At 41.7% G+C, this 23,801-nt stretch overlaps 2 protein-coding genes across 9 annotated transcripts in view; one reads left to right on the top strand and one right to left on the bottom strand.

The window, feature by feature from the left end:
- DPP7 (dipeptidyl peptidase 7) overlaps positions 1-1,220 on the top strand; it is a 34,039-nt gene extending 32,819 nt beyond the window's left edge. For 5 of the 6 annotated variants that reach the window (XM_041719648.2, XM_041719649.2, XM_041719650.2 and 2 more), the window contains one exon: positions 814-1,220. Coding sequence is in view for 3 of the 6 variants with exons in the window: in XM_041719649.2 (XP_041575583.2) it covers positions 814-851 (38 nt within the window). In the remaining 3 variants the exon portion in view is untranslated. The remainder of the gene's footprint in view (positions 1-813) is intronic. The other variant, XR_005982029.2, reaches the window with a different exon arrangement.
- MAN1B1 (mannosidase alpha class 1B member 1) overlaps positions 1-23,801 on the bottom strand; it is a 34,955-nt gene that overhangs the window by 4,648 nt on the left and 6,506 nt on the right. For 2 of the 3 annotated variants that reach the window (XM_041719642.2, XM_002190029.6), the window contains exons 2-10: positions 21,806-21,914; positions 20,560-20,696; positions 19,428-19,588; positions 15,909-16,018; positions 14,440-14,625; positions 12,404-12,552; positions 11,609-11,797; positions 10,620-10,810; positions 827-947 (exon numbers count right to left, since the gene is read on the bottom strand). In XM_041719642.2, coding sequence (XP_041575576.1) covers positions 827-947; positions 10,620-10,810; positions 11,609-11,797; positions 12,404-12,552; positions 14,440-14,625; positions 15,909-16,018; positions 19,428-19,588; positions 20,560-20,696; positions 21,806-21,824 — 1,263 coding nt within the window. In that variant the 5' untranslated portion in view covers positions 21,825-21,914. Of the gene's footprint in view, positions 1-826; positions 948-10,619; positions 10,811-11,608; positions 11,798-12,403; positions 12,553-14,439; positions 14,626-15,908; positions 16,019-19,427; positions 19,589-20,559; positions 20,697-21,805; positions 21,915-22,158; positions 22,298-23,801 lie in introns of all 3 variants that reach the window. The other variant, XM_072936653.1, reaches the window with a different exon arrangement.

Here is a 23,801-nt window from a genome sequence, read left to right on the forward strand (position 1 = left end):
GCGTAAGAGACCTGTCCAGCCTTTCACCCAATAATAACGGATTAAAATGAAATTTCTGACTCCCTGAAACAGAAGGAAGAGTTCTGACATGTACAGACAACTAAGCCAAATCTGTATATCTCAATTCAATTCTGTTCTATCTTGGAATGGGGCAGCCCCCTCTACCCAAGCCCCAGACTCTGGTCTTACTCACAGCAGGCTTTTTGGAGAGCTTTTTGGAAATTCAGATCCAAGAAGCACATGCTGAAAACTAGAACTGAATATCTTAAAAATAATACATCAGGAAAGGCTATACATACATTAACAATACATCACTCGTCTTTCAAACAAGCCACACACATATACAATACCTGCACTGCATGAGATTTTTAACTGGAAGATCTTAAAATACACAAATTGGGAACAGAGGGTTAAGATCAATCAATTCTCCTGACAGCAAACAGCATACTGTTATACCCAAGAATCTTCCAGGTAGGAAAATAAAGATGTCATGAATGGACAGAAACCTCCAAAATTATTAATTTCTTTTTTAACCCCATAATACAGTATTAGATGATATGCTTCTTTGAAGACAAATCTAAAAACACGAGTGTACAAGTGTCTACATAATGTATCTACGAGGCAGCTGGTCATTACTGCCATCACACTGGACAGATGTATTTGTATGTATCATCTCGTGTTTAGGGTTTTTGTTTGTTTTTTGTTTGTTTTTGTTGGGGTATGTTTTTGGTTTTTGAGAGGGAAAAGCTTTGCATTTGCTTCTGTGGTGGGTTTTATTTAAATTTTGTAGTGGTTTTCTGTTTTCTTTTGCAGCTGTATTTCTTACCATCTTGGCACTGAAGTGGCCATGAGCAAGCTCTCCGACAAAAGTAAGCTTCTTGGGTTCTGATCTCTGAAGAAGATGCTTTTTCACTCCTTCTATGGCTCTCGTATAGTCTTCCAACAGTCTGTGAAAAAAATCATCCCCAGTTGGCTCACATGCACAGAGTTAGAATGTATTTGATCACAGGTGATGTTCAGCACAATCTTTTTAGACAACTGTTACTTCAGTCTACGGAGTAATATTTAACTAAATGTGAAAACTTTAAAAGCCCCTCAGTGACCATCAACAGGACATTAATCAGTTTTCACTACCATGTAGCAATACTGGGTTTACTTGAAAAGTAAATAATAGTACTTTAATACTTATTCAAATATTAAAGAAAACACCTGCAACTGTTTCTCGGCAATAACCAGATTTTATTTCAAAAATCCTTGGAAGCAGAGTTATTGAAATCACAGAACATCTAGGCTGGAAAGGACCTCTTGGAGGTCTCTATTTCAACCTTCTGCTCTGAAGCAGATTCAAATTTCATCACATTGTCTGAGTGGCTATCCAAGCAATTTTTCAGTACCCCTATCCAAAGATGGAGATTCAAAGAGTTTGAGCAATCTTTTCCAATTGTCATGTCTCAATTGTGAACCATTGTTTCACAGAATTTAATTTCATTTTCCCTTGTTTTCATGTACTTTCAATATGGAGAACAACCTGCTGATTGTGAGGCTCACAAAATGCCATTGTGGTCCCAAAGACACCGGTTCTCCATTTATAGTAAGGTGAGCCTTGGAATGAAAGCTTTGTTTGCAGAAAGGAATCTGCTCTGACACACAGAAATGCTTCCAAAAGGCACATTTTTGCTCTGTCTGCATTAAACTCCTTGAAATTACCGAGGAGTCTTAACAGTCTAACAGAACTATCTTATATGCAGACTTGTTTTGAAGGCAAGCTTTTTCAACATCTTTAACTGCTCCTTGTAAACACTCTTCCACTAATGCAGTACAGATAAAAGGAACATATGAGACTTGAAGAGGGACTTTTTACAAGGGCATGTAGTGATAGAGCAAGGGTCTTTAAACTGAAAGTAAGTAGACTGATGCTGGATATTAGGAAGAAATTCTTCCGTGTGAGGGTGGGGAGGCCCTGGCACAGGGTGTACAAAGTAGCTGTGGCTGGCCATGGATTCCTGGAAGTGTCCCAGGCCAGGTTGGAGGGGGCTTGGAGCAACCTGGTCCAGTGAAATGTGTCCCTGCCCATAGCAGGGGTGGGACAGGAGAAGCTTTAAGATCCCTTTCAACCCAAACCAGTCTGGGATTCTGGAATTAAAGAGAAAATAACACAAACATCAACTTCTGTCTCCCTTCACCTTTCACTAACAAACCCAGAGCAAACACAGACATCACTGTCAAAAGGAAATGCCCACAGTATTTCATAAGTGTCTAATTATGCTCATCTCCTTTCTGTGACACTCCTCACATTTGACAACCTGAGGAAGAAAAAGTTTTTGTGGAGAGGGAGTTTTAAGACTAAGGGTAACTCCCCTTATGTTCTTTTGTCATGTTACCACAGGCCTCTCTTTCTGTTTAGCTTGCTTTTAAAAACAGTACTAAGTTCAGCTGACTCTTGGGCACATGATTTATTTTTCTTTAAGCAGCAAACTAAAACAGAGTTTTACAGCTCACTTAACGGTAATGAACAAAGTTCCCAGTGCCCCTGGGGTCACCGGGTGGACAGGGCCTTCCTGGTTCCCATGGCAACACTGGAACAGTTGCTAGTTCTAGTTAAGTACCGATATTGAAATGTTAATTACCTAGTTGCTCTGTTTTCTCTAAACCACATGGAAGATCACCTACCCCCCACCCATGCTGCCATTCTAGGACTAAGATGCAAATAGGGAAACCCATGAAACCATGGGAGCATGTTTTGGGGGTTATGGACACCCCTAAATGAAGAACTAAACACAATTGAGGGGGCTGGACAGGTACAATACGCTGGCTGACAAGAGGAAAACATCCCTGATCGACGTTTGAGCTGTCACCATAACCTATGGAGGACAAGACTAGAGTGGGCTGTGGAAAGCAGGAACAAAGAGGCAAGATTTTCCTGGTGTTACCACGAGGAAAAGAAGAGGGAACACCTGCTGCTGGGACTTCAGCAACAGACTGCACGCCTCCTCACCCTTCGGCTACCTGGAAAAGCTACAACAGCAGGGGTGAGCTCTGTGTCGGGGCCCCCTGCCCAGCTGATCTTTTTAATAAAGAGCTGAACATTAATAAAGGCATAAGCCATTCCAATTTGAGGGCTCGTCCGCAATAGCCACGCCCAAAGAGGACCACAGACAGCTGGACAGCTTGACCACCTCCTTTGAGGGACCCACAGAGAACCCCCGGAAAGCTGGACAGTTTGACCACCTGCTTCGAGGGACCCTAGGGAATTGCTGGATACCTCCAGACCCTAGGATCAGTGTGAGACAAGCAACGCGGAGGGACGGATTGGTGAGAAAAATCAGGAGAGTGAGTGACTGACTGACTGACTGAGACGGGGCCAGCAGCTCAGACCCCCGAAGTGAGAGGGACCTGCTAGGACCGCGTTTCTGGACTCCTGCGAAGGGGCCGGCCGGGAACAGGGGGGGAATAGAGGAATAGAGGAGTGACTGAGGTGTCTCCTTAGAGATAAAGCAGGCCCTTCTCTGGCCGTATGGAAGTTCTCTAGGAGTAAAGTAAGTCCCTGGCAATCAGAGCAAGGGGAATGCCCACCGCAGAACAGGTGGGATGTCCTGGCAGGCAGGAGCGACAAGTCCCAGCAGGCAGAGGGCATGTCCCTGGCAGGCAGGACGGGATAACAGGGTATGTGGGATGTCCCTGGCAGGTGGGGTAGGATGTCCTGGCAGAGCAGGTAGGGGCATGTGTCAGCAGGCAGAGGGCATGTCCCTGGCAGGCAGGACAGGATAACAGGGCAGGTGTGATGTCCCTGGCAGGTAGGGCAGGATGTCCCTGGCAGGCAAAAACCAAAAGTCTCTGGCAGAGCAGGTAGGGGCAGGTCCTGGCAGGCAGGGGGCATGTCCTGGCAGGCAGGCATGAATCAGAGTAAGCAGAAAGCCAAAAAGGCAAGTAAGCAAGTAAAGAAGCAGGTGGGAAGGCAAGCAGGCTAAGCTTAGTAAGAAAACCTAAGCAAGGGGGGCTTGGCTGGAGTTAAGAGTGTAAGGCTCGGCAGGACGTTTGACCTTACCTCAGCAGGGAGACCAAGCTTCCTAAGCCTAGTAAGAAGGTTGGGCAAAAGGCCAAGTAAGAGTCTGGGTGACACTTAGCAGGGGTCCAAGCCTAGAAAGTCCAACAAGAAGTCCAAAACTTAGGCCGAAGAGCAAGAGAACAGAAGAATATGGATGTGAGTGTGACTAGTGATTGTCCTAGCTAAGAGACAATGTAGAGTGTTAAGAGTGTAGTACCAAGAATGGCAGTGTAGTTGAAAGAAATTAAGTCCAGTCAAGAGGTTCAAAATACTAAGCTGTGGAAAGGGGCCAGATGAGCTTTAATTGCATGTCAGTATATTCCATTTTAGACAGAGGCACCATTTAAGGTTTATTTTTTTCTTTGCTTTTTGAGGCCTGAAAATGGGAAGAGGTTATAGTAAAGGAGCAGATCCTTCAAAAGAGAAAGCAAAGAGAATTCCCCCCAACAGCCCCTTTGGGCAATTGTTAGACCAATGGGATTCTTGGGAAGCCACAAAGGGTCTGGATAAGCGTAAGATTGATACATTACAGTATAGAAGTATGACAGAAGCTAAAATTACAGGGAGAGTGGCCATGGTATGGAACCCGAGATCAATGAATGTGTAATCAGTTAAACCAACACCTAGAAGCCCAAGAGGACCTTGATGTAGAACAACTATCTTATGCAGCTTGCTGGCTGGAGAACTCTAGAAATAATGAGACTACTAGAATATGCAAGTTACAAAGAAATAGAGAAGAAGAGAACAGAGAAAAAGAGACTAGAAAAAGAAACAATGGGACCCCCTCGATTACCTACCCCTCTCTACTCCTGTTCCCTCCCCGAATTCATCGGCCCCTCTTACTGAGTCCCTGATTCCATTGTCCCTTCCCCCAGTTTCCTCAACCATCTCCCCAACTTCCTCTTACCCTTCTCCAACCAGAGTTTCCTTGCCTCCTCCCATTTGGGAGCTGAGACCACCCTTCCCTAGTGATTGTTCACCACCTAGCATGCCCCAGAGCCTCCAATAAGCGTCTGTCTCCACTATTATTTCCCCCCCTGGTGTCTTAGAAGAAGGGCCATATTGTAACACCCGAGTAGAAAGCACCAAGAGTAGAAAGGCTCTTTCCCCTGAGAGAAGTTCCTATGGGTGGAGCAGTTGGAGGAGTTGGGTTTGTACATGCACCTTTGACCGCTTCTGAAGTCCAGGGATTTAAGAAAGTGCTAGGAAATTTACTAGAAAACCCCGCTGGAATATCTAACCAGTTAGACCAATTCCTAGGGCTGAATACTTGTACCTGGGCAGAGCCGAACTCTATTCTAAGCATCCTGTTCTCTCCAGAAGAGGTCCGGATGACCCAAACAGCAGGGGTGAAGATACGGGAAAGAGAAAATAGACTGGGGCCCCCAGGGGACCAAAAGATACCCTTAGTAGACTCCAGTTAGAATCCTAACCAGGAAGAAGGAAAGAAAAATATGAGAGACTATAGGTCCCCCTCATGATAAGAGGGATCAAAGAGTCTATCCCTAGGGGAAGCAACATGAAATTGGCCTTTGATAATACTCAAGAGAAAGATGAGACCCCAGCAATTTGGCTGAACCAACTAAAACGAAATTTCCAGTTATATTCAAATCTAGACCCAGATAGCCCAGAGGCTCAAGTCCTCCTAAAGGTCCAGTTTGTCACCAAATCCTGGCCCAATATTAGATGGAAGCTAGAAAAAATGGAGGACTGGCAAGAAAACATGAATGAGTTGCTCAAAGAAGCCCTAAGAGTATATTTAAAGAAAGAAGAAAAAGGCAAAACTAAAGCTAGAATTATAGTCACCGTTGCTCAAGAAAGTATAAGAGCAGACAGATCACCAGCACTGCCGTCTAAGTCAAGTGAGAATAGATAAGGGCCATTACCTAAAAAAAGTAGAGACCAACCAGCACCATCACATAAAGCAAATAAGAACTTTAATGAGTTCAGGAAACCTGAGGCTTCACAAAGCAACAGGAGATGCCATTACTGTGGTGAGATAGAACATCTTAAAAGGAATTGTAAGAAGTTTCAGTTTGATGAAGCAATGCATAAAGAACAAGAAGTCTTAGAAGATATTTCAACGGGAGACAACTAGGAGGGTCAGGGGCTCTATAAGTTACAGGATCCAATGAACCATCAAGAAGAACTCTTGATAAACTTTGAAGTAGGTCCCCACTATGAAGAATTTGAGTTCTTAGTTGACACAGGGGCAGATAACTCCAGCATAAACAAGTTACCATTAGGAGTCACCATTGGGAAGAAGGTCTGTGAGGTTTTAGGGGCAAAGGGAAAACCATTTAAAGCATCTATAGTTGAAAATATAGAAATCAAGGAGAATTCAAGACAATGTTTGGCAGACTTTATCTATCTGCCAAATTTAGTAAGCAATCTCTTGGGAAGAGGCTTGCAAGTTCAACTGGGAGTAGGGATCATCCCAAGAGGTGGAAGGACGGTAGTCCAGGTCATGAGACTGACCCAGAGAGACATAGGAAAAATAGACCCCAAAGTATGGGCAGAGGAAACTAAGTGTGGATACTTGAACATCACACCAATAAAAACAGAAATGCAAAGAGATACATCCCCTATCCAAGTCAAGCAATACCCAATATCCCCTGAAGGCAGAAGAGAATTAGCCCCAGTGATTGAACAACTACTAGAACAAGGTATTCTAGAATCATGCATGTCCCCCCATAACACTCCTATACTAGCCGTAAGAAAAGAAGAAGGGAAATACAGGCTAGTTCAAGACTTAAGGGAAATAAACAAGAAAACTATTACCAGACACCCTGTGGTATCCAACCCTTATACCCTTTTAAGCCACATTCCAAGAGAGCATGCCTGGTTCACAGCTGTAGATTTAAAAGATGCCTTCTGGGCATGCCCGCTAGCAGAAGAATGTTGTGACTGGTTTGCATTTGAGTGGGAAGATCCTGACAGGAGAAAGCAGCAGCTAAGGTGGACACGTCTCCCACAGGGGTTTACAGAATCCCCAGACCTCTTTGGGCAAGTGGAACTAGAGAAACTATGAGGGCAGTTCACCCCTGAGGAAAATATTCAGATCTTACAGTACGTAGATGACTTATTAGTATCTAGAGAAGAGCTGGACCGGTCAAAACCACCAGAGTTCGACTCCAAAATTTCCTGGGAGAAAACGGCCTAAAAGTATCCCAAGAAAAACTACAATTTGTGGAATCTGAAGTGACCTACCTAGGCCAAATAATTGGAGAAGGGTATAAGAAACTAAGTCCTGAGAATCTCAGATATCCTGTCTATCCAAGCTCCCAAGACCAAGAGAGATGTAAGGAAGCTACTAGGCCTGTTTGGTTATTGTAAGCTGTCGTTAGATCAATACACCAAAAGTGAGAAGTTCCTTTATGATAAATTAGTAGACTCTCAGCCTGTAAAGTGGACAGAAGAGGATGAGGAACAGCTACAAGATTTGAAAAATAAACTATCCTCGGCATCTGTTCTAAGCCTGCCTGACCTTAAGAAGGAGTTTAACCTGTTCGTGAGCACAGAAGGGGGAATTACATATGGGGTATTAACTCAGGAGTGGGGGAGACATAAAAAGCAATAGCCTTCCCCTCAGAACTATTAGACACAGTGGCTAGAGGATGGCAAACTTTTCTGCAAGTAATTCCAGCGGCAGCCATCCTAATAGAAGCCCAAAAGTTGAACCTGCAAAGGAAAATTGAAGTCCACACCCCCCACAATCTCAAAACAGTACTAAGACAAAAAGCACAGCAGTGGTTGACTGACTCTAGAATATTGAGGTATAAGATCATCTTAATGAACACAGGTGACTTAGAGTTAGTCACCTCCAAATGTCTAAATCCTGCACAATTTTCTCACTGGAGAACCCCTGGCAGATCAAGAACATGATTGTGTTGAACTCATAAATCTACAGACCAAGGTGAGAGAGGATTTAGAAGATGTACCCCTGCCATACAGGAGATTCCTTTTTATAGATGAGTCCTCAAGAGTAGTAGGAGGGAAAAAAGCCTCAGGATATGCTGTCATAGATGGGGAAGACGTGAAAGTCGCAGAAAAAGGGAAACTGCCCTCAAACTGGTCAGCCCAGTGTTGTGAAGTCTACACTTTGAAAAGAGGATTAGACCTGTTAGAGGGAGACCAAGGAACTATTTGAACAGACTTGCAATATGTGTTTGGAATCATCCATACTTTTGGAAAAATTTGGGAGGAGCATGGCTGCCTAAACTCCAAAGGGAAGAACTTGGTACATGAGAAGCTGATAAAACTAGTATTAGAATCCTTACAAAAAGCCCACAGAGATAGCTGTGGTGCATATAAAGAGACATCAGAAATTAAACACTCTTGAAGAAAAGGGAAACTGATTAGCAGATCAGATAGCTAAAGAAGCAGTCAGACTCAAGAAGTCCAGTAAAAGCTTTTAAAATAGAAATAGGACCAAGTAGAGAAAGAAAAGTAGAGCCAAGGTTCAGTGAAAAATAATTAAAAATAATAAAAGAACTAGAATTACATCAAGGGGAACAAGGAGAATGGTTAACTCCTGATGGGCGTAAGTTCCCAAATAAAGCCCTAGCTCGAAGAGTGCTAGTAGAGTTACATGAACTAACCCACTGGGGAATCCAAGGTTTGTGTGACCACTTTTTATGGGAGAATTTATGTATTGGAGTGCATGATCTGGCAAAGGCAGTCACAAGAGGGTGTGCGATCTGCCTGAAAACTGACCAAAAGGTAATGAGAAAAACAGCACATGGGGGAGGAAAACTGGCTTTAAGACCTTTCTGAAACATACAAGTAGATTTCACTGAAATGCCCTCTGTGCAGAGGTACAAACATATACTAGTGATCGTAGATCATCTCACCCACTGGGTGGAGGCTTTCCCAACCAAAAGAGAAACCGCGCAAGAAGTTGCAAGAATAATCTTAGAAAACATCATACCTCAATACGGACTAGTCAATAACACTGACTCGGACCAAGGCCCACATTTTGTCGCTCGAACTTTACATCAAGTAAGAAAAGCCCTGGGGATAAGGTGGAAATTGCACACCCCACGGCATCCTCAAAGCTCTGGAAGAGTAAAGGATGAATAGAACTCTTAAAAATGTGATAACCAAATTAATTGAAGACACAAAAATTTTTTTCTGAGGGAAAAAAAATTGGCTCAGATGTTTACCTCTAGCTCTGTTGCACATCAGAACAAGACCTCGGTCCAACGCAGGGGTCTCTCCCTATGACATGTTTGAACTCCCTTTTTTAATCACCCCTTTCAGTACAGCAGATTATCTAGAAGTGGAGGCAGCAACTCAGAAATATTTAAAAATCATAGGAAAATCCCTAGAAGGCCTCAGAAAGAAGGGGTAGCTCCCCCCAGACCTCCCCTCTGGATACCAATGCCCACAACATCAGTCCCGAGGATTGGGTGTTAATAAAGTCCTGGAACATCACCACTCCATTAACCCCCAAATCCAAAGGACCTTTCCACGTGCTACTCACTACACACAATGCATTTTGAACCCAAGAAAAAGGCTGGACCCATGTCACCAGAGTCAAAGGACCAGTACCACCCCCAGATGCCAGACCACACCCAACAAGGTCACCCACCTCCTCTTGTGTATGGACGTAATTAAGAGACCAGAGGACTTAAAATTAACTTTAAAGAAGACTTGCTAGAAACTAATATACAGTAAGGTGTTAAATAACCATTTCTGAGTTAAAGTACCATAGTAACAGTTTAAGTACTTTGCAATTGTTTAATAAGAATAAGCGTCCATTAGCCAAAGAAGTTAATTGAAAAATTTCTAGTTAAAATATTATTAAGTCTTACTTAGTTTCTAGAGAATGGGAGAATTACCAAAAGAAGTTAGCCCTCAAAAGCCAGAGACTGTAAGTTGATGCAGGCTTAAGCCCGATCAAAGGACTAGAGGAGGGATTTGTAATGAACAAAGTTCCCAGTGCCCCCGGGGTCACCGGGTGGACAGGGCCTTCCTGGTTCCCATGGCAACACTGGAACAGTTGCTAGTTCTAGTTAAGTACCGATATTGAAATGTTAATTACCTAGTTGCTCTGTTTTCTCTAAACCACATGGAAGATCACCTACCCCCCACCCATGCTGCCATTCTAGGACTAAGATGCAAATAGGGAAACCCATGAAACCATGGGAGCATGTTTTGGGGGTTATGGACACCCCTAAATGAAGAACTAAACACAATTGAGGGGGCTGGACAGGTACAATACGCTGGCTGACAAGAGGAAAACATCCCTGATCGACGTTTGAGCTGTCACCATAACCTATGGAGGACAAGACTAGAGTGGGCTGTAGGAAGCAGGAACAAAGAGGCAAGATTTTCCCGGTGTTACCACGAGGAAAAGAAGAGGGAACACCTGCTGCTGGGACTTCAAGAACAGACTTTGCACGCCTCCTCACCCTTCGGCTACCTGGAAAAGCTACAACAGCAGGGGCGAGCTCCATGTCGGGCCCCCTGCCCAGCTGATCTTTTTAATAAAGATCTGAACATTGATAAAGGCATAAGCCCTGTTCATTTCATAATTATCACACCAATATGAGAAGTGTAAAGAACTTACTCATTTTCTTTCTTTCCACCCTGAATCCACTGCTTGAGCAGATACTCGTAGTAGCTGTCAGCTCTGGCTCCCAGAGTGTAGACTCCCAGGTGGGTGAACTGCCCACTGTTGGTGTTGATGAACATAGGCACTAGGCCATCATTTTTCCCTGAGAGGATGTGAACATGCTTCATCACCTCATCTACAGCCTTCTACAAGAAAGGAAATGGAAAACATAAATTATAGATATGAATGAGGTACAGAACTGTGTCTAGTCACTATAGCACATTAAAAAACTTGTAACTTTGCTTCCCCAAATTAGCATCAGGGACATCAAGTTCAGCTAGAGCAATGTATTAAATTCAAGACTTCAGACTTCTGGACTCTCAAAACATGATGTTCTGGTTATATTCAAGTACTCTGAAGCAAGTATAACTGCTTCGTTTCCTTGAAGGCAAGCCCACTCAGACTTGCAAAGTAGAAGTCCAGCAAAAAATCAACTACAAGAATCTATTTAGCATAGCTAAGGTTCTTTAAATTACTGCATTCTTCAACACTGAGCTGTGGATACAGTTCAAAATAGCAACATCACCAAACAAAAAGAAAAATGGAAAATATTTAGTTTCTCTGAAATTCTTTTTATTTCAACTAACTTTTCCATGCTCTCAGACTCTTAACTATTGAGTGACATTTTAGTTCCTTGGATGGTAACATTTCAGTTTTGTTCTCTGCATATAAAAAACAGTATCAAGAAACCACACTTAGAAATTTTTGTTTTTCTAATTAAATGCTGTTTCTGAAGGAAAAAAAAAATTACTCATCTCCACTACAACTTCTGGTATTCAATAAAATAATGGAATATTTTGTTTCTTTTTCTTCCCTTGTCTAGAGTTTCCCAACTTATTTATCATAACTTACAGACTCCTGAGACTGTGAGTACTGGTGGAGAGTCAGTGGTAGAGCTGCAGAGAAATGGAAAAAGAGAGCTATATCAACTGATTCTTCCATACCCGGAATTTCTCATCTCCAGTCAGACGAGAGAGCTCCCTGAACTCCAACTGAATGCTGGTCACCTCTGCCACAGTGCTGTCAGATGTCCAGCGAGGGGGATGTGCAGTACCCCGACCAAGGTTGACATCAGAATATGGTATCTTGGAGGGGGTCTTGAATGCTGGCATAAGCCTGTTTCCAATGTCTTTCTAAAGAAAACCCCGGAGCATAGGACAAAACAACAGTCAAACCAAAAATATATATAAATGGACATCCCATTAGACTTTCTTCACAAAGCAGAAGGAAAAGATAGAACAGCAGCTTAGTTTTAGATGGTGCAAGCAATTAAAGACATTTTAAAATTCATTAACTTATTCATAGTAATGAGCAGAGTTTCCAGCTTGTCCTAAGCACTGCAGGCATCATCTGAGGCTGCAATCCCTATCATGCAGTCACTGGCTGATCTAACTAATCTGATGAAGTGCTGATGCTGTTAAGATACACAGAAAGGGCAACAAAAAACTACTATTACCCTTTGCCAATCATTTATTTCTTCTTTTGTTTCATGAACTTTATGATGGTCAGCCATTCATCAGCAGAAGAGCAGACATACAAGGAGGTGACAAACACAGCAAAGCTTTGAGGTTGTACAGAGAGCAAAAGTGCAGGCTTCACAGCTGAATGGTAAATGCCTTTCCCACCACTTTATGAAACTGTTAAAAACATGCAACATTTAACTTTCTGAAGAATCTTCCCTCAACTTTGTCCAATATGAAATACATAACCTAGTTTCATTTTTAAGGCCAGACACTCACAGCTTTTTCCAGGAAAAGGCTATCTCCAGAGAGGTGGTAGGTGCTCAGCAAGCCACCCAGGATACGGATAGTGCTCTCAAACAGGTTCACATCCACATTTTTATCAAATACTAAATCATTTGCTACCCATTTTCTTGCTTCTTCAAACTCTGCAAAGCATAAAAGGTAGTTCAGTTATGAACTTCTGGCATGTTCCAACAACTAAAGACATGAGTTCTCCATATATCCATTACAGTTACTTGTACTTGTCTACAGAGATGACAATTTTAGGTGAAAAATTAAAATGAAGAGCACATGCTGGAAGAAGTTTCATTACCATTGGCTTAATTCTTATTTAGCATACACCACAGATGCATACAGACAGAAATAGCCACCAAAACAGAAAATCCTTAATAGTTTAAGAAAATAAGAAATAGAAGAATTTTTTATTAATATAGTCCAATGTTTCAAATCCATCCATTTGACTTGTCAGATAATTAGTTACACTTCCACAAAGCCTTCTAGTTTCAGTAAAATCTTTTTTCAACCAAAGCCATTATCCAGCAAGATAACAGGTAACATTTTCAGATAATAGCTTTAGCATAGCAATATCCTCAGGAGCCTGCTTCTTGCAAGATATTGCAATCTTTTTCTCTAGAAACAAAAATGGTTGTTTATCACACTACTGATTCAAAAGAAAGGTTAAAAGAAAAGCTATATTAGGTTCATCAATCAGCTTAGCAGCAGCATCTCTCAATGACTGCTTTGGCACAGGGTCTCCGTGGCGCATGTGAGTCAGCTTAGCCCTCACAATTGGAGGCTGAGCTATTTCAGTGATCTCACAGCTTCTGGAAACTCCTGCTTGTGAGAAGCAGAACAATCAGTTTGCCAGAAATGGAAGGCATTCCTTAGGAGATAAACTCTGAAGCAAATGGATGCCTCTGCACCCTTCAGTCTTGGATGCTGAGCAAATACAGGATGTTGGGCACATTGAGAAGAACTACTAAAAACCTTCAGTCGGTGTTGTCAGTAGTATAACAGCAAAGGCAGAGCCATTTGCCACAGAATCTTTTGCATTCATCAGCTGCTAAGAAAGACTACCAACCTCAAACAGAACTTGCATTTACATAGCATTTTTTATTCAGAAGAAAGCCCAGGAGCTCTCTAAGGCAGTCAGCAGAACTGATATAAAATAGAAAGAACCCCTCACCAAAAACCCAGTTTCAACACATCTCTAATACTAATAATTTATTTTAAAAACTCTATACTCAGTTCAAAATTATTTTTTTAGGAAAAAAAAGATCAACATACTGACAACTTGACATCTGTTCTTCCTATCATGAGATAAAAATCTGCAAGTTTAATAAAAGTTTACAAAGGTGGTTACTGACCATGGTTAAATAGATACAGTTCCAGAAATCTTTAAGTACCATTAAAAATCCCTCTGCATCACAAAAAAAAAAAAAAAAAAAAAAAAAAAAAAAAAAGTCCCAAACAACCAACAACAAAAAAATTGTCTTAAATGCTAATTAAGCATTTAAGTTGTTTGCAATAGAATTGCAAAATTTTTGGCTTAGTTTTTAAAATCTGTTCAAAAGTTTTCTAGCATGGTAATTTCAAGAATAACTCTCAACTATACAGACAACAAAACTATTCAGGAAAGAGGTACTGAGCACTCTCTTTCTCCACCCATGGATTCCTTACAGAAACAGCCTTCTTAAATCCATATATGAAATATTGGTATTAGGTGTGAGAAAACACAAGCAAGGAACATAGAGACAAACTACCCAAGAGTGATAGGCACAAAATCTCCAGTGGCTGTATGGCACAGAGGTTTTAGTACAGAAACAAATACCAGGAAGTTTATTAAAACATCCCTCAAATTCTACCAGATACACACATACGTATGTATACACAATGTATGCATGTATGTATTTACCCTCACAGAGAAGCTAAATTTATAGACCACACGTAATAAATATTCTGAGTAGGAACTGCCTGAAGAGAAATTAAAGAATTATTTTAGAGGAAAAAAATGGAAGAGGAAAAGAAATTACCTTCTTTTAAGCCTAAAATCCACATGGTATCCAAGGCGTCAATTAAGGTAAGCCCAAGTCCAAACCACTCGCTGTAGGACTTGGACAAAGGCTTCAGCTCATCATGACCCCAGGCAAAATCCTTGTAACCTTTCCAGGCATGGCGGAAGGCTTCAATCACAGCCAGCTGGCGCTCATTGATGGGCACTGCAAAGGAGAAACGGCACCCTGCTCAGGACTTCTGCAGGGGACTGATAGAACTCTACCATGCACCACTTTACTGCATTCCACCGAAAATAAATTTTCCTCCAAACTAACTGATCAGTGCAAATGGAAAAACCACCCTCACATTATTTGTTTCAGAACAGCCTTTCCTCTGCAGAATAACCTAGTGTTTCCAGTCAGCAGTTCAGCCAAATTCTCTGGAAGAGAGAAATCTCTCTGGAAGCAGAGATTTCTCCCTGGCAACAAAACTGTCACTTCTGCAAATAAAACATTAAAATAATCACATGCACATCTGTAGATGAGTATCACTAAAGCTCAAAGACATGAAAGTCAGGAAATACCAGATTAAGATCCATGGTTATCCAGGTGTTGAATACATATGCTTACAATAAAATCCTCAGCTAATTCAACACATAACATCTTTTCTTCATCTTCCCTCTTACTAACTGCTTTCTGTTAAATTTAAAATCACTTATAGAAAATTATTTCTATTGAACTTTCTGTTTAATACCAAAATAGAAAGAAAATTTACATTTTCCATCTTGGCAAAACCATGTCTTTTTCCATAGTTGTACTGATTTTTTGCTTGCAATCTGCCATTAAGTGGACCTTATGTTACATATTGAACATGAAAAATTTCAAGCCATTAGCTGAAATTTTGAAAAATTATGAGCAAAGACTTCTAGAATGGGAAACACCAAGCAGCACAACTAACCCCATAAATTTTAAGCTTGCAGAAGTGCAAATACATCACACTGAAATATGCCACATTTATCACATCAGAACTTCCTGGTTTCTTTTCTGAACTCAGAAAAAGGAACAACAGATTCTTAGGTCCACAAGCGCAGCAACTTGAAAAACAACTTCTGCAGCTCTCTGGTGAGCTTTAAAAACAGTTCCGTTTAGTTCAGGGAGGAAGTCACTTTCACTGTTTTTGCAGAACAAAAAGAAAAGCACTGTTGAAGAGGAAGCTGTCTCCTCCATGCCCTCCTTCTTTAGGTTATCCTGCCTCTTCCCAGAGGCGATATTTCAAAGATTTGTCTCTAAAATTTGTTTCCAAATTCTGAAGGCTAGCAAGCTTGAAGGCTGGCATAGTGAAATAAGAACACTGAAAAACTACAATATTCTAGGTAAGCAATCTCCCCTACACTTTTTGTTTCATTTAATCTAAATAAATAAATAACATAATGTGTATGGGGAGAAATTGCACAACTTAAATCATAAAAGCAAACAAAAAAAAAGGTATCATTAGCTGTCCTATTTACCTGCTTCTTTCCGGTCTTCAGCTTCCACAGATGAAGGTTTTTCTGGTTCCATTATTTTACTGGATGGTGGTTCAGTGCTTTGGTCAGGTTCTATCACTGCTCCTCTCCAGCTGCAAATACAAGGGACTTATTTTGGTCACAGAAAATCATGCAAATGAATGGGACTTATCTCTGTAATTCCTTTATCACACAATACTTTGATAAAACAGAAGTTAGATTTTTTTGTCAATGATCAAAATGATTATGTGACCCACTAAGTAAGTTTTCTGTTCAAAGAAATTTTCTTTGCAGAGAAATTTGCTCGATTAAGAAATATGTGTTACAAGCTCTTGGAATTTAATTAAATATCTCGGCAATGGAATTTAATAAAAAACTTCTTAAAATAAACACCTGAAAATGCTGTATTACAAGCAATTTGTTATCTACCAGCTCTGAAATGACCACAGTAGCTGCTGATGCTTAACAGTATGTCATGGTTTGACACGGGAAGAGAATTTTTTTTAGAAGGAAGAGGTTCATCCAGTCAGGGGTCAGGTTTGGATACTGACACTTGGGGTGACCAATTGAAGGTGGACACGCCTCTGAGAACACAGAGGGGTTAAAAGCGGAATTCCCAGGAGGACTCGTCCTTCTTTGGTTCTGGTCATCGCATGATACGGACCTTCCCCCCCCAGCCCGGGCTGGGTGGGGGAGAGGAGCCATGCGGCCTGCACAGGTAGGCCAGGAGGTAAAGGATCGGAACCGGCTGGGTCAGCTCCTGCAGATGGAAGGGTGGAGAAATCTGGGATGTCTCCGTTCCCCCCCCCAGAGTCTCTCTCTCTCCCAAGAGAGAAAAAGAGACAGCGGTGGTTTTATCGGCAGTTCGCCGCAGGGAAGGAGAAGAGCGGGGGGGCTGCAAGGTGCCCAGCCAGGCTGTGGGAGCTGGAGCCTGGGCAGCGAGCCATCCTTGGGAGTTGGGACTTTTAACCCTTCCTGAGAAATGAAGGCTTTATGAAATATTACTCCTCCTGAATTTGAAGAAAAGAGAGACAGCTTGAAACCTCAGATGTTTAGAGAAGAAGGTTGGGGGCAGATGATAGAGTGGCTTTTGGCTGGACTCTGCTTGTTTACCATAGACTGAACCACTCTTTCTTTCAAGAGGGACTGCATTTTAGGGGGATGCATTGGTGAGCCAAGAGACCTTCTGCAGCAACTACCAGTTTTGGAGTGGACAGAGAGAGAGCTGAGAAGGGTGTGAGGATGCCCTCCATCTTCAGGAAGAAGAGAAGGCGATCTCTGTCTTTTGGACCCTCGGCCCCAGGGGAAAATGGGGGGGACTCTAGTCCCGAATTGTGATACTGGACTGTTGTTCCTGGTGGTCCTTGGCAAAGCATCCTTAAAGGGGCCCTATAAGCAGTCTCTGTCCATGCCCGGTGGTGAGAGCACTGTGACATGGAGAGGAGAGTGTCACACTGGCTGGTGTGTCTGGGCGGTGCCACGTGTGACATTGGAAACACAAGAGGTGGCGGTTGTGTTTCCTGGGGGTCTATGGTTGCAAGGGGGACTCCTCTCTTCCCCGATGGACTCAGTATTGATTATATTGAAGGGTGAAAACTTGATTAAGGATCCAAATGGGTCTAGCTGGGGTTTGGTGGAGTTGGGTGGAGGGAGGAGAAATGTTTTGGAAGGTTTTCATTTCGAATTTTGTGTGTTTTTATTCTTTCCTTTCTTTTCCTTTTATAATAGTAGTAGTAGTAGTAGTGTAATAAAGCTTTTTCCTTTGTTATTAAGTTTGGCCTGCTTTGCTCTGTTCTTGATCACATTTCACAGCATTTGATTGGTAAGTTGTATTTTCATGGGGCGCTGGCATTGTGCCAGCGTATAACCATGACACAGTACCATGTGGAATCCTCTGAATCCTTCCCCCTAAGGGAAATCCCCAGGGCCTTGCCTTGAAAGAATATATCATAGTTTCTCCTCCTAGGTCGATAGAGAGGACTCAGCCCATGGTGCTCTGCAGCACTATTGCCAATCTGCATTAGATTGCTTCCCCCACTGGCTAGTTGACACTGCCCACCCCATCTATTCATCCCTCATTGCCCCTACAGGTTGATGCCCTTTGCCCTGTTCTCGTGGCCTTATGCTGAGTGGCTTCTGAAAGACGCTTTGAAGAAAGTTGCAGCATTTCTACCACCCTGCCCACGCTGCAACAGTACCACATAAATGATGATCACCAAAACTCATGATCAAGTACAAAGGATGAGATGCTCAAAGTACTAACTCTGCTATCAAGGGATCACAAGCCTTCTCTTCCACCACAGATGCGTAAATCAGTTTTTACAGGTTTTCATGAAGAATCTCCTGAAGGAGAAGTCTTTCAGAGAGGACTTCAAGTCAGGCCAAGTTCATATCAAGATCAAACAATCTCAACCATACCATTTAATATATAGGTATGGTGCCTTTGAGCCTGTTATACGCCTCCTAAGGGAACCAGGCTTACAGGACCTTTAAAGTCTATAGTGTTCACTTTAACAGTCTAACTGCTTACAGTCAGCAGATCTTCTGACTTAGATAAATGCCATATTTAATTTCTTACTTTAATTCTTTAAATTTGTAGCTAGTCTTCACTATGTTTTCATTGCTCTTTTAAGTTCTCTTGTTACTACCTGTTTAAGTCTGTGAGTTACAGCACAAGCAAAAGCAAAACAATAAAACATTTTCAGACAATACTGACAGCCAAAATGCTGAGCCAGGCACAGTTCTGATGCTATCATCAGCTCATCTGAGCAAATGCTAAAGAGAACATAAAACACATAAAACCCCCAAGCCTCATGTTCCAAATATGAAGGACCTCCGCTGAACTTTTGGTAGTCTTTTCTATATCCACATTACTTTCCTTCACTTATTCCCAAATTAAAACACTTCCATAACCATAGAAGCACAGACCTCTTGTTAAAGATACTACTAGATCTCTACAAGGGATGAGATATCTTGTAGGAAAGAAGTAAGCACATGGTGTTACACATACACAACTACGTACACATCTATTGGTTCTGCCTGGTCAGTCTGGACCCACTGTTTTTAGTGGCACCAATCCACGAGCAGCACTGACACTGCTATCATTTTCCAAACCTGCCCCAGGACAAAAACACTTGTAGCAGCACTATTACATCGGTACTGTTAGATTAACATTTATTACAACAAACAGCAGAAACCTCTGGACACTGAGAATCCTTCTGAATATTAAGAGTGTCTAAGTGCATTAGAAATACAGCCAGCCTCGCAGGGCTTCAAACCCTCTGCAGCTGTGTGATGCAAACAGTAAAATCAGAGAAACTGCACATTCATCAAAATTAAATATATCAGCCTAGTAGTATCAGCAGCTATCAGGCCAGGCCTGAAAACAAACCCATGCAAAGAAAGAAAATAACCTTGGAAACATATAACAAAAAGCCCTTAAAATTTTCACTCTAACACTCAATGGATCTTGGCGGGGGCAAGGGGGTTCAAAGCACTGTACCTTGCCTGAAACGTTTCTACCTGATAATGGATTTCTCAGTTTTCTCTACTTTATGCACTTCGACCAGCTCTTCTACAGCCCTCATGGTATCATGTCGGGTCTTCAGCCTCGTGTCTCTTTGTGGTGCCTTGATCTGAAGATTGGAAGGACCACGACGAACATGAGGCAGTTTTGGTGGTTTCTGAGAATAGGAAAAAAAAAAATGTGCTTGGTCGGGTGCAGAAATAGTCAAACTTCAAACCATAAATCAACATCATTTCAGTATTAAACATAAATTCAGATAAAGGTTATTTTGTTTGTTTTGCAGCAGGCAAATTCTGACCTGAGTAGAATATATGCTAAAGACCTTGTGGTTTTGTTTGCTTTAAACTTTTGGTAAAATCATCCTGTTCTTAAGTTTACACTGATAAATTACTTCTAAACTACCTCTACTGCTCCCAAGTATTCATTTAACACAAGGCAGTGACAAAGGATTGTAAAGATATTTGATTCCATTTTACTAGGCACAGTAAATTTATGAGAACTTGCAAAAAGAATGCAAAAAAGTTTCCACAATCCCATTGTAAATATCAAAAATTACTATACAGTAATACATGTACATTTTTGCATGACTAAGAAAAAATTTCATATAAAATTTTGTATTCCTTAACTGAAAATCCCTGAATTCATGAGATAAATTCATTAAATACAACACAGTAACCAGTATTCCTTTGCTTCACTAATTCAGGCAGTCGATGTTCCTTTCCCACTGCATTCCCCACAAACATAACCCTTCAAAACCTCCTATCATCTGCTCATTCTGAAGCTATTTCTCAAGCTTCCAGATAAACCATGACTCCAGGCTCCTCACAAGAGTGGAGACTGATTCACACAGCACAAGTAAAGCCTCAAGTAAGAGGTCACTGCGACACAAAGTCCTGGCACTCCTGGGCAGAGCAGTGAGTAAAAAAACAGCATACAGAACATGTATATAAAAAAGATAAAGCCAAGAAATACTACACCAAAGCCCTCCCTGACAGGACAGAATTCCACAAAGAGAACAAGTTTATTGCAAGTTCTAAGTCCTTCCTCTCCAACAACTGTTGGAACCAAGCACTATTTGCCTTCACAAATTCTTTGTCGCATTAGAAAACTAATTTCTTCTCACATTACCTGCAGTGAAAGCTCAGGGTAGTCTCTATGGTTGGCATCTGCTTTCTGGGGTGCTGGTAGAACAGCTGGATTTGCCAGTTTCAATCTAGGAATTTCTTGTTCTTTTCTCTGATCATCCAACGATTTGTTTGTTATACCTAGATACACAAACAACTCAGCACAAGGAATCAACAGCTAAGGCTGCAATTAGAAATTTATAACAGTTTGCTGTATACAAGTAGTAGATGCACTTCCAAAAACTGTTTGCATTCACAAAGCATTGATAAACACACACTAATTTTTAGATACAAAGCTTATTTTGGTATTACTCCTCTCCCTAATATAAACGGAAGCTGCTAAAGAGCACATGGGGATTTTTTAAATTGCTAGTATTTCAGTTTATCAATACAATTAATAAGATAATATCAGAGGTAAATGTGCATTAGTATTATCCAAATGCTTAGAACTTCTAAACTGACAGGCAGGCAAAACCAAGAATTAGCTGATTCTAGTAATTAGATTTGAGCTACCCGTAGCTACATACAAACATAATCAAAAAGAAAAAACACACTCAAAACCTTCAGGTCTTAATCAACTGTCATAGTTTAGGAACAGTACTTCCCAATTCAGTGCTCCCTGTCCACAAAAACCACATTGCCATTCTCTTTCCCTTTTCTGTTTTGCCCTCCCTCTTCCCCTTCCCTCTGAGGTGGATGAGTTGAAAATTGGACACACAGAAGGCAAACACCACAGGTTGAGATAAGAACAATTTTGGGGAAACAGCAATGAAATAAGAAAACAAACAGTAAGGCCAACAGTATTAATAACAAAAGGTATAGGAAAAATAAACTATTTACACAAAGGCATGAATACAGACTGCTGCCCCTGCCATGTTTTCTCTACCAGAAGGAGCCCCTTCTCCCCTCTCTCACACCCAGCAAGGACAGAGGTGGTACAGAATAGCATCCAGGCCTTAGCCACACCCCCTCCCAGCTACTTCAACAAATTAACAATCCTGACTGAAACCAGGACATCAACTAAAATAAAACGTTGCTCTAGTCAAGATAAAGAAAGTAAAGGCACACAAAATATATTTTTGAGTAAGCATTACGTCATTCAAACATCACATAAAATCATCTCAGAACTGCACTTTAATGAATACACCTAGTCATTACCAATGGAAATTAAAACTGGTTATAAGACCCACAATCATCTCCCAACTCTTAACACCTCATTCTGGCAATTGTAAGCCATACAGAACACATACTTTTCCATGTTTCCCCCATGCTTGTGTATGAAATTGCTCCACACAGTGCCAAGAACGCAAACAGGAAGAGAATGACACTCCGCTGGAGTCGGGACAGCTGTTTCCATTTCTTTAGGAGAGAAAAGTAGTGAAAGAAAGAATATTTAGTATAACATTAAGAACCTACTTGGTTAAAAATAAACTCTTATTGGTTCATCCAGATTAAAACCCACAAAATTGACTAGGTTTAATTTTACCCTGCATATAATTTTCCAACTGCATATATCTATTGCTTATTTTCTTTAATGACAGAAAACACAAGGCTAGCAAGGCAGCTAGCACAAGACACTCACAAAAACATAAGAGCCACTTACCAAGAACCTCAGAACCTGCCAAGTGCCAAGAGTCCCAGAAAGCTTCAACTACAGCTGACTTCAATCACAGTCTCCATTGGCTGACCTGAGCACCTGCTCAGCTATCAAATAGGAAATCAGCCAAAATCTTTCCTCCTGGCTGGGGAGTGCATATGCAAAATTAGAAACAGAAGAAAATGCCAGGAAAACTAAAAATGTTACTGCAGCAAAGAAGAAAGGCTCAAAATAAGCTGAGCACCAATCACTGGCAGATCGTGGGTTTGATCCTTGTACGTTTGTTTAAAGAGTGGGTCCCTTCCAACTCAGAATATTCTGTCAATCTGTGAAAGAGAAGTCAGGTATCCTGGCTCTGACAAGCATGGGAACTTTCACACAGAACAAATTCTGCACCACAAAAAAAGAGGCACCAACCTGCAACAATGTGAAAATTAAGTAAAATACCACAACAACTAACAAGACAAACCCACAATCTTTTTAAGTTTAATCCTGGGCAAAAATGTATTGTTAACACTAGATTATATGTAATAATCACTAAAAAATTGACAGCAAATGACATTAACCTGAAAGAGGCCAAGGTACATTAGCTTCCATTTACAGAGAGAGAAGCTGGAATTAAACATCAACGGCTAAATTGCCACCACTACTTTTCCAACAGTAGTCCTGAAATTCACTAATTCTGGATATACAGAGGGAACTTCATTGCCAATGCTACACTTGGGAACGACCTTTCCTACAAACACACAGTACTTCCCACAGTCCTCATCCTCTTAGCAACAGCCAGAGGCCGGGAATGTCTCGGTGCAGAACTGACAACGTGCTCACACTGTGAGTCCCACAGCACAGTTTCCTGCCTTCCACCTGTACTGTTGACTGTACAGGAATACTGTATACCTTCTCTGTGCACACTGCAAGATGCTGGTCCCTCTGTGTCATCTTCTGTTCTACCTGCTTAGCAAACTCTATGACCCTCTTCCCACTGCAAAAAGATGCTGGAAATCCAGCAGCCCTGTGGTTCATCAAGGTAGGACGAGAAAATAAGCTTTAATTGTGGTGTCTTGCAATGGGTAGGAGTAAGGCACATGAATATGCGAGGACATTCACCACCATCTTAGTGGTTTTTTGCTCACAAAGAATAAGTGTAAAATGAAGGGTGATGGTTCGGGCCCGTATCTCTCTAGGTGGTAATAAAAACAGAACTGTGGGACTGTGTGCGTAAACAAGCTCTTCATACACTTCACCTGATGACCTGTAAAGCCTCTATAGGTGACTATACATCACCTCCTATCTCTAACAAAGGTTATCTTGGTCCTCTGACACACTTTCCCACACAAGACTCTTCAGCCCAAGACTCCCATTGCACATGAAGTTGTCTGCCCATTCTACCCACAAGCAGAAAATTTCACTTCCCAGAGCTCTGCCAAAGGATGCCTCTTCTCACACTCAGCTTCCACACTGTTCCCTTTACTCTCCATGGGCAGAAGACAGGACTCTCCCCTGAAGCCTTAACACAGGGACCAAAGGCACAGAGACCAAATCTCACTCCCCTCATTCCTGTCCAGAGAGCACAGCGTTGCTCCTCAAATGTCCACTAGCAGAGGGCAGGACTTTACCGTATGGCCCCGGTCCCAGCTTTATTGGTGAAA

This window comes from Taeniopygia guttata, chromosome 17 (assembly GCF_048771995.1).
Source record: "Taeniopygia guttata chromosome 17, bTaeGut7.mat, whole genome shotgun sequence".
Taxonomy (NCBI): Eukaryota; Metazoa; Chordata; class Aves; order Passeriformes; family Estrildidae; genus Taeniopygia; species Taeniopygia guttata.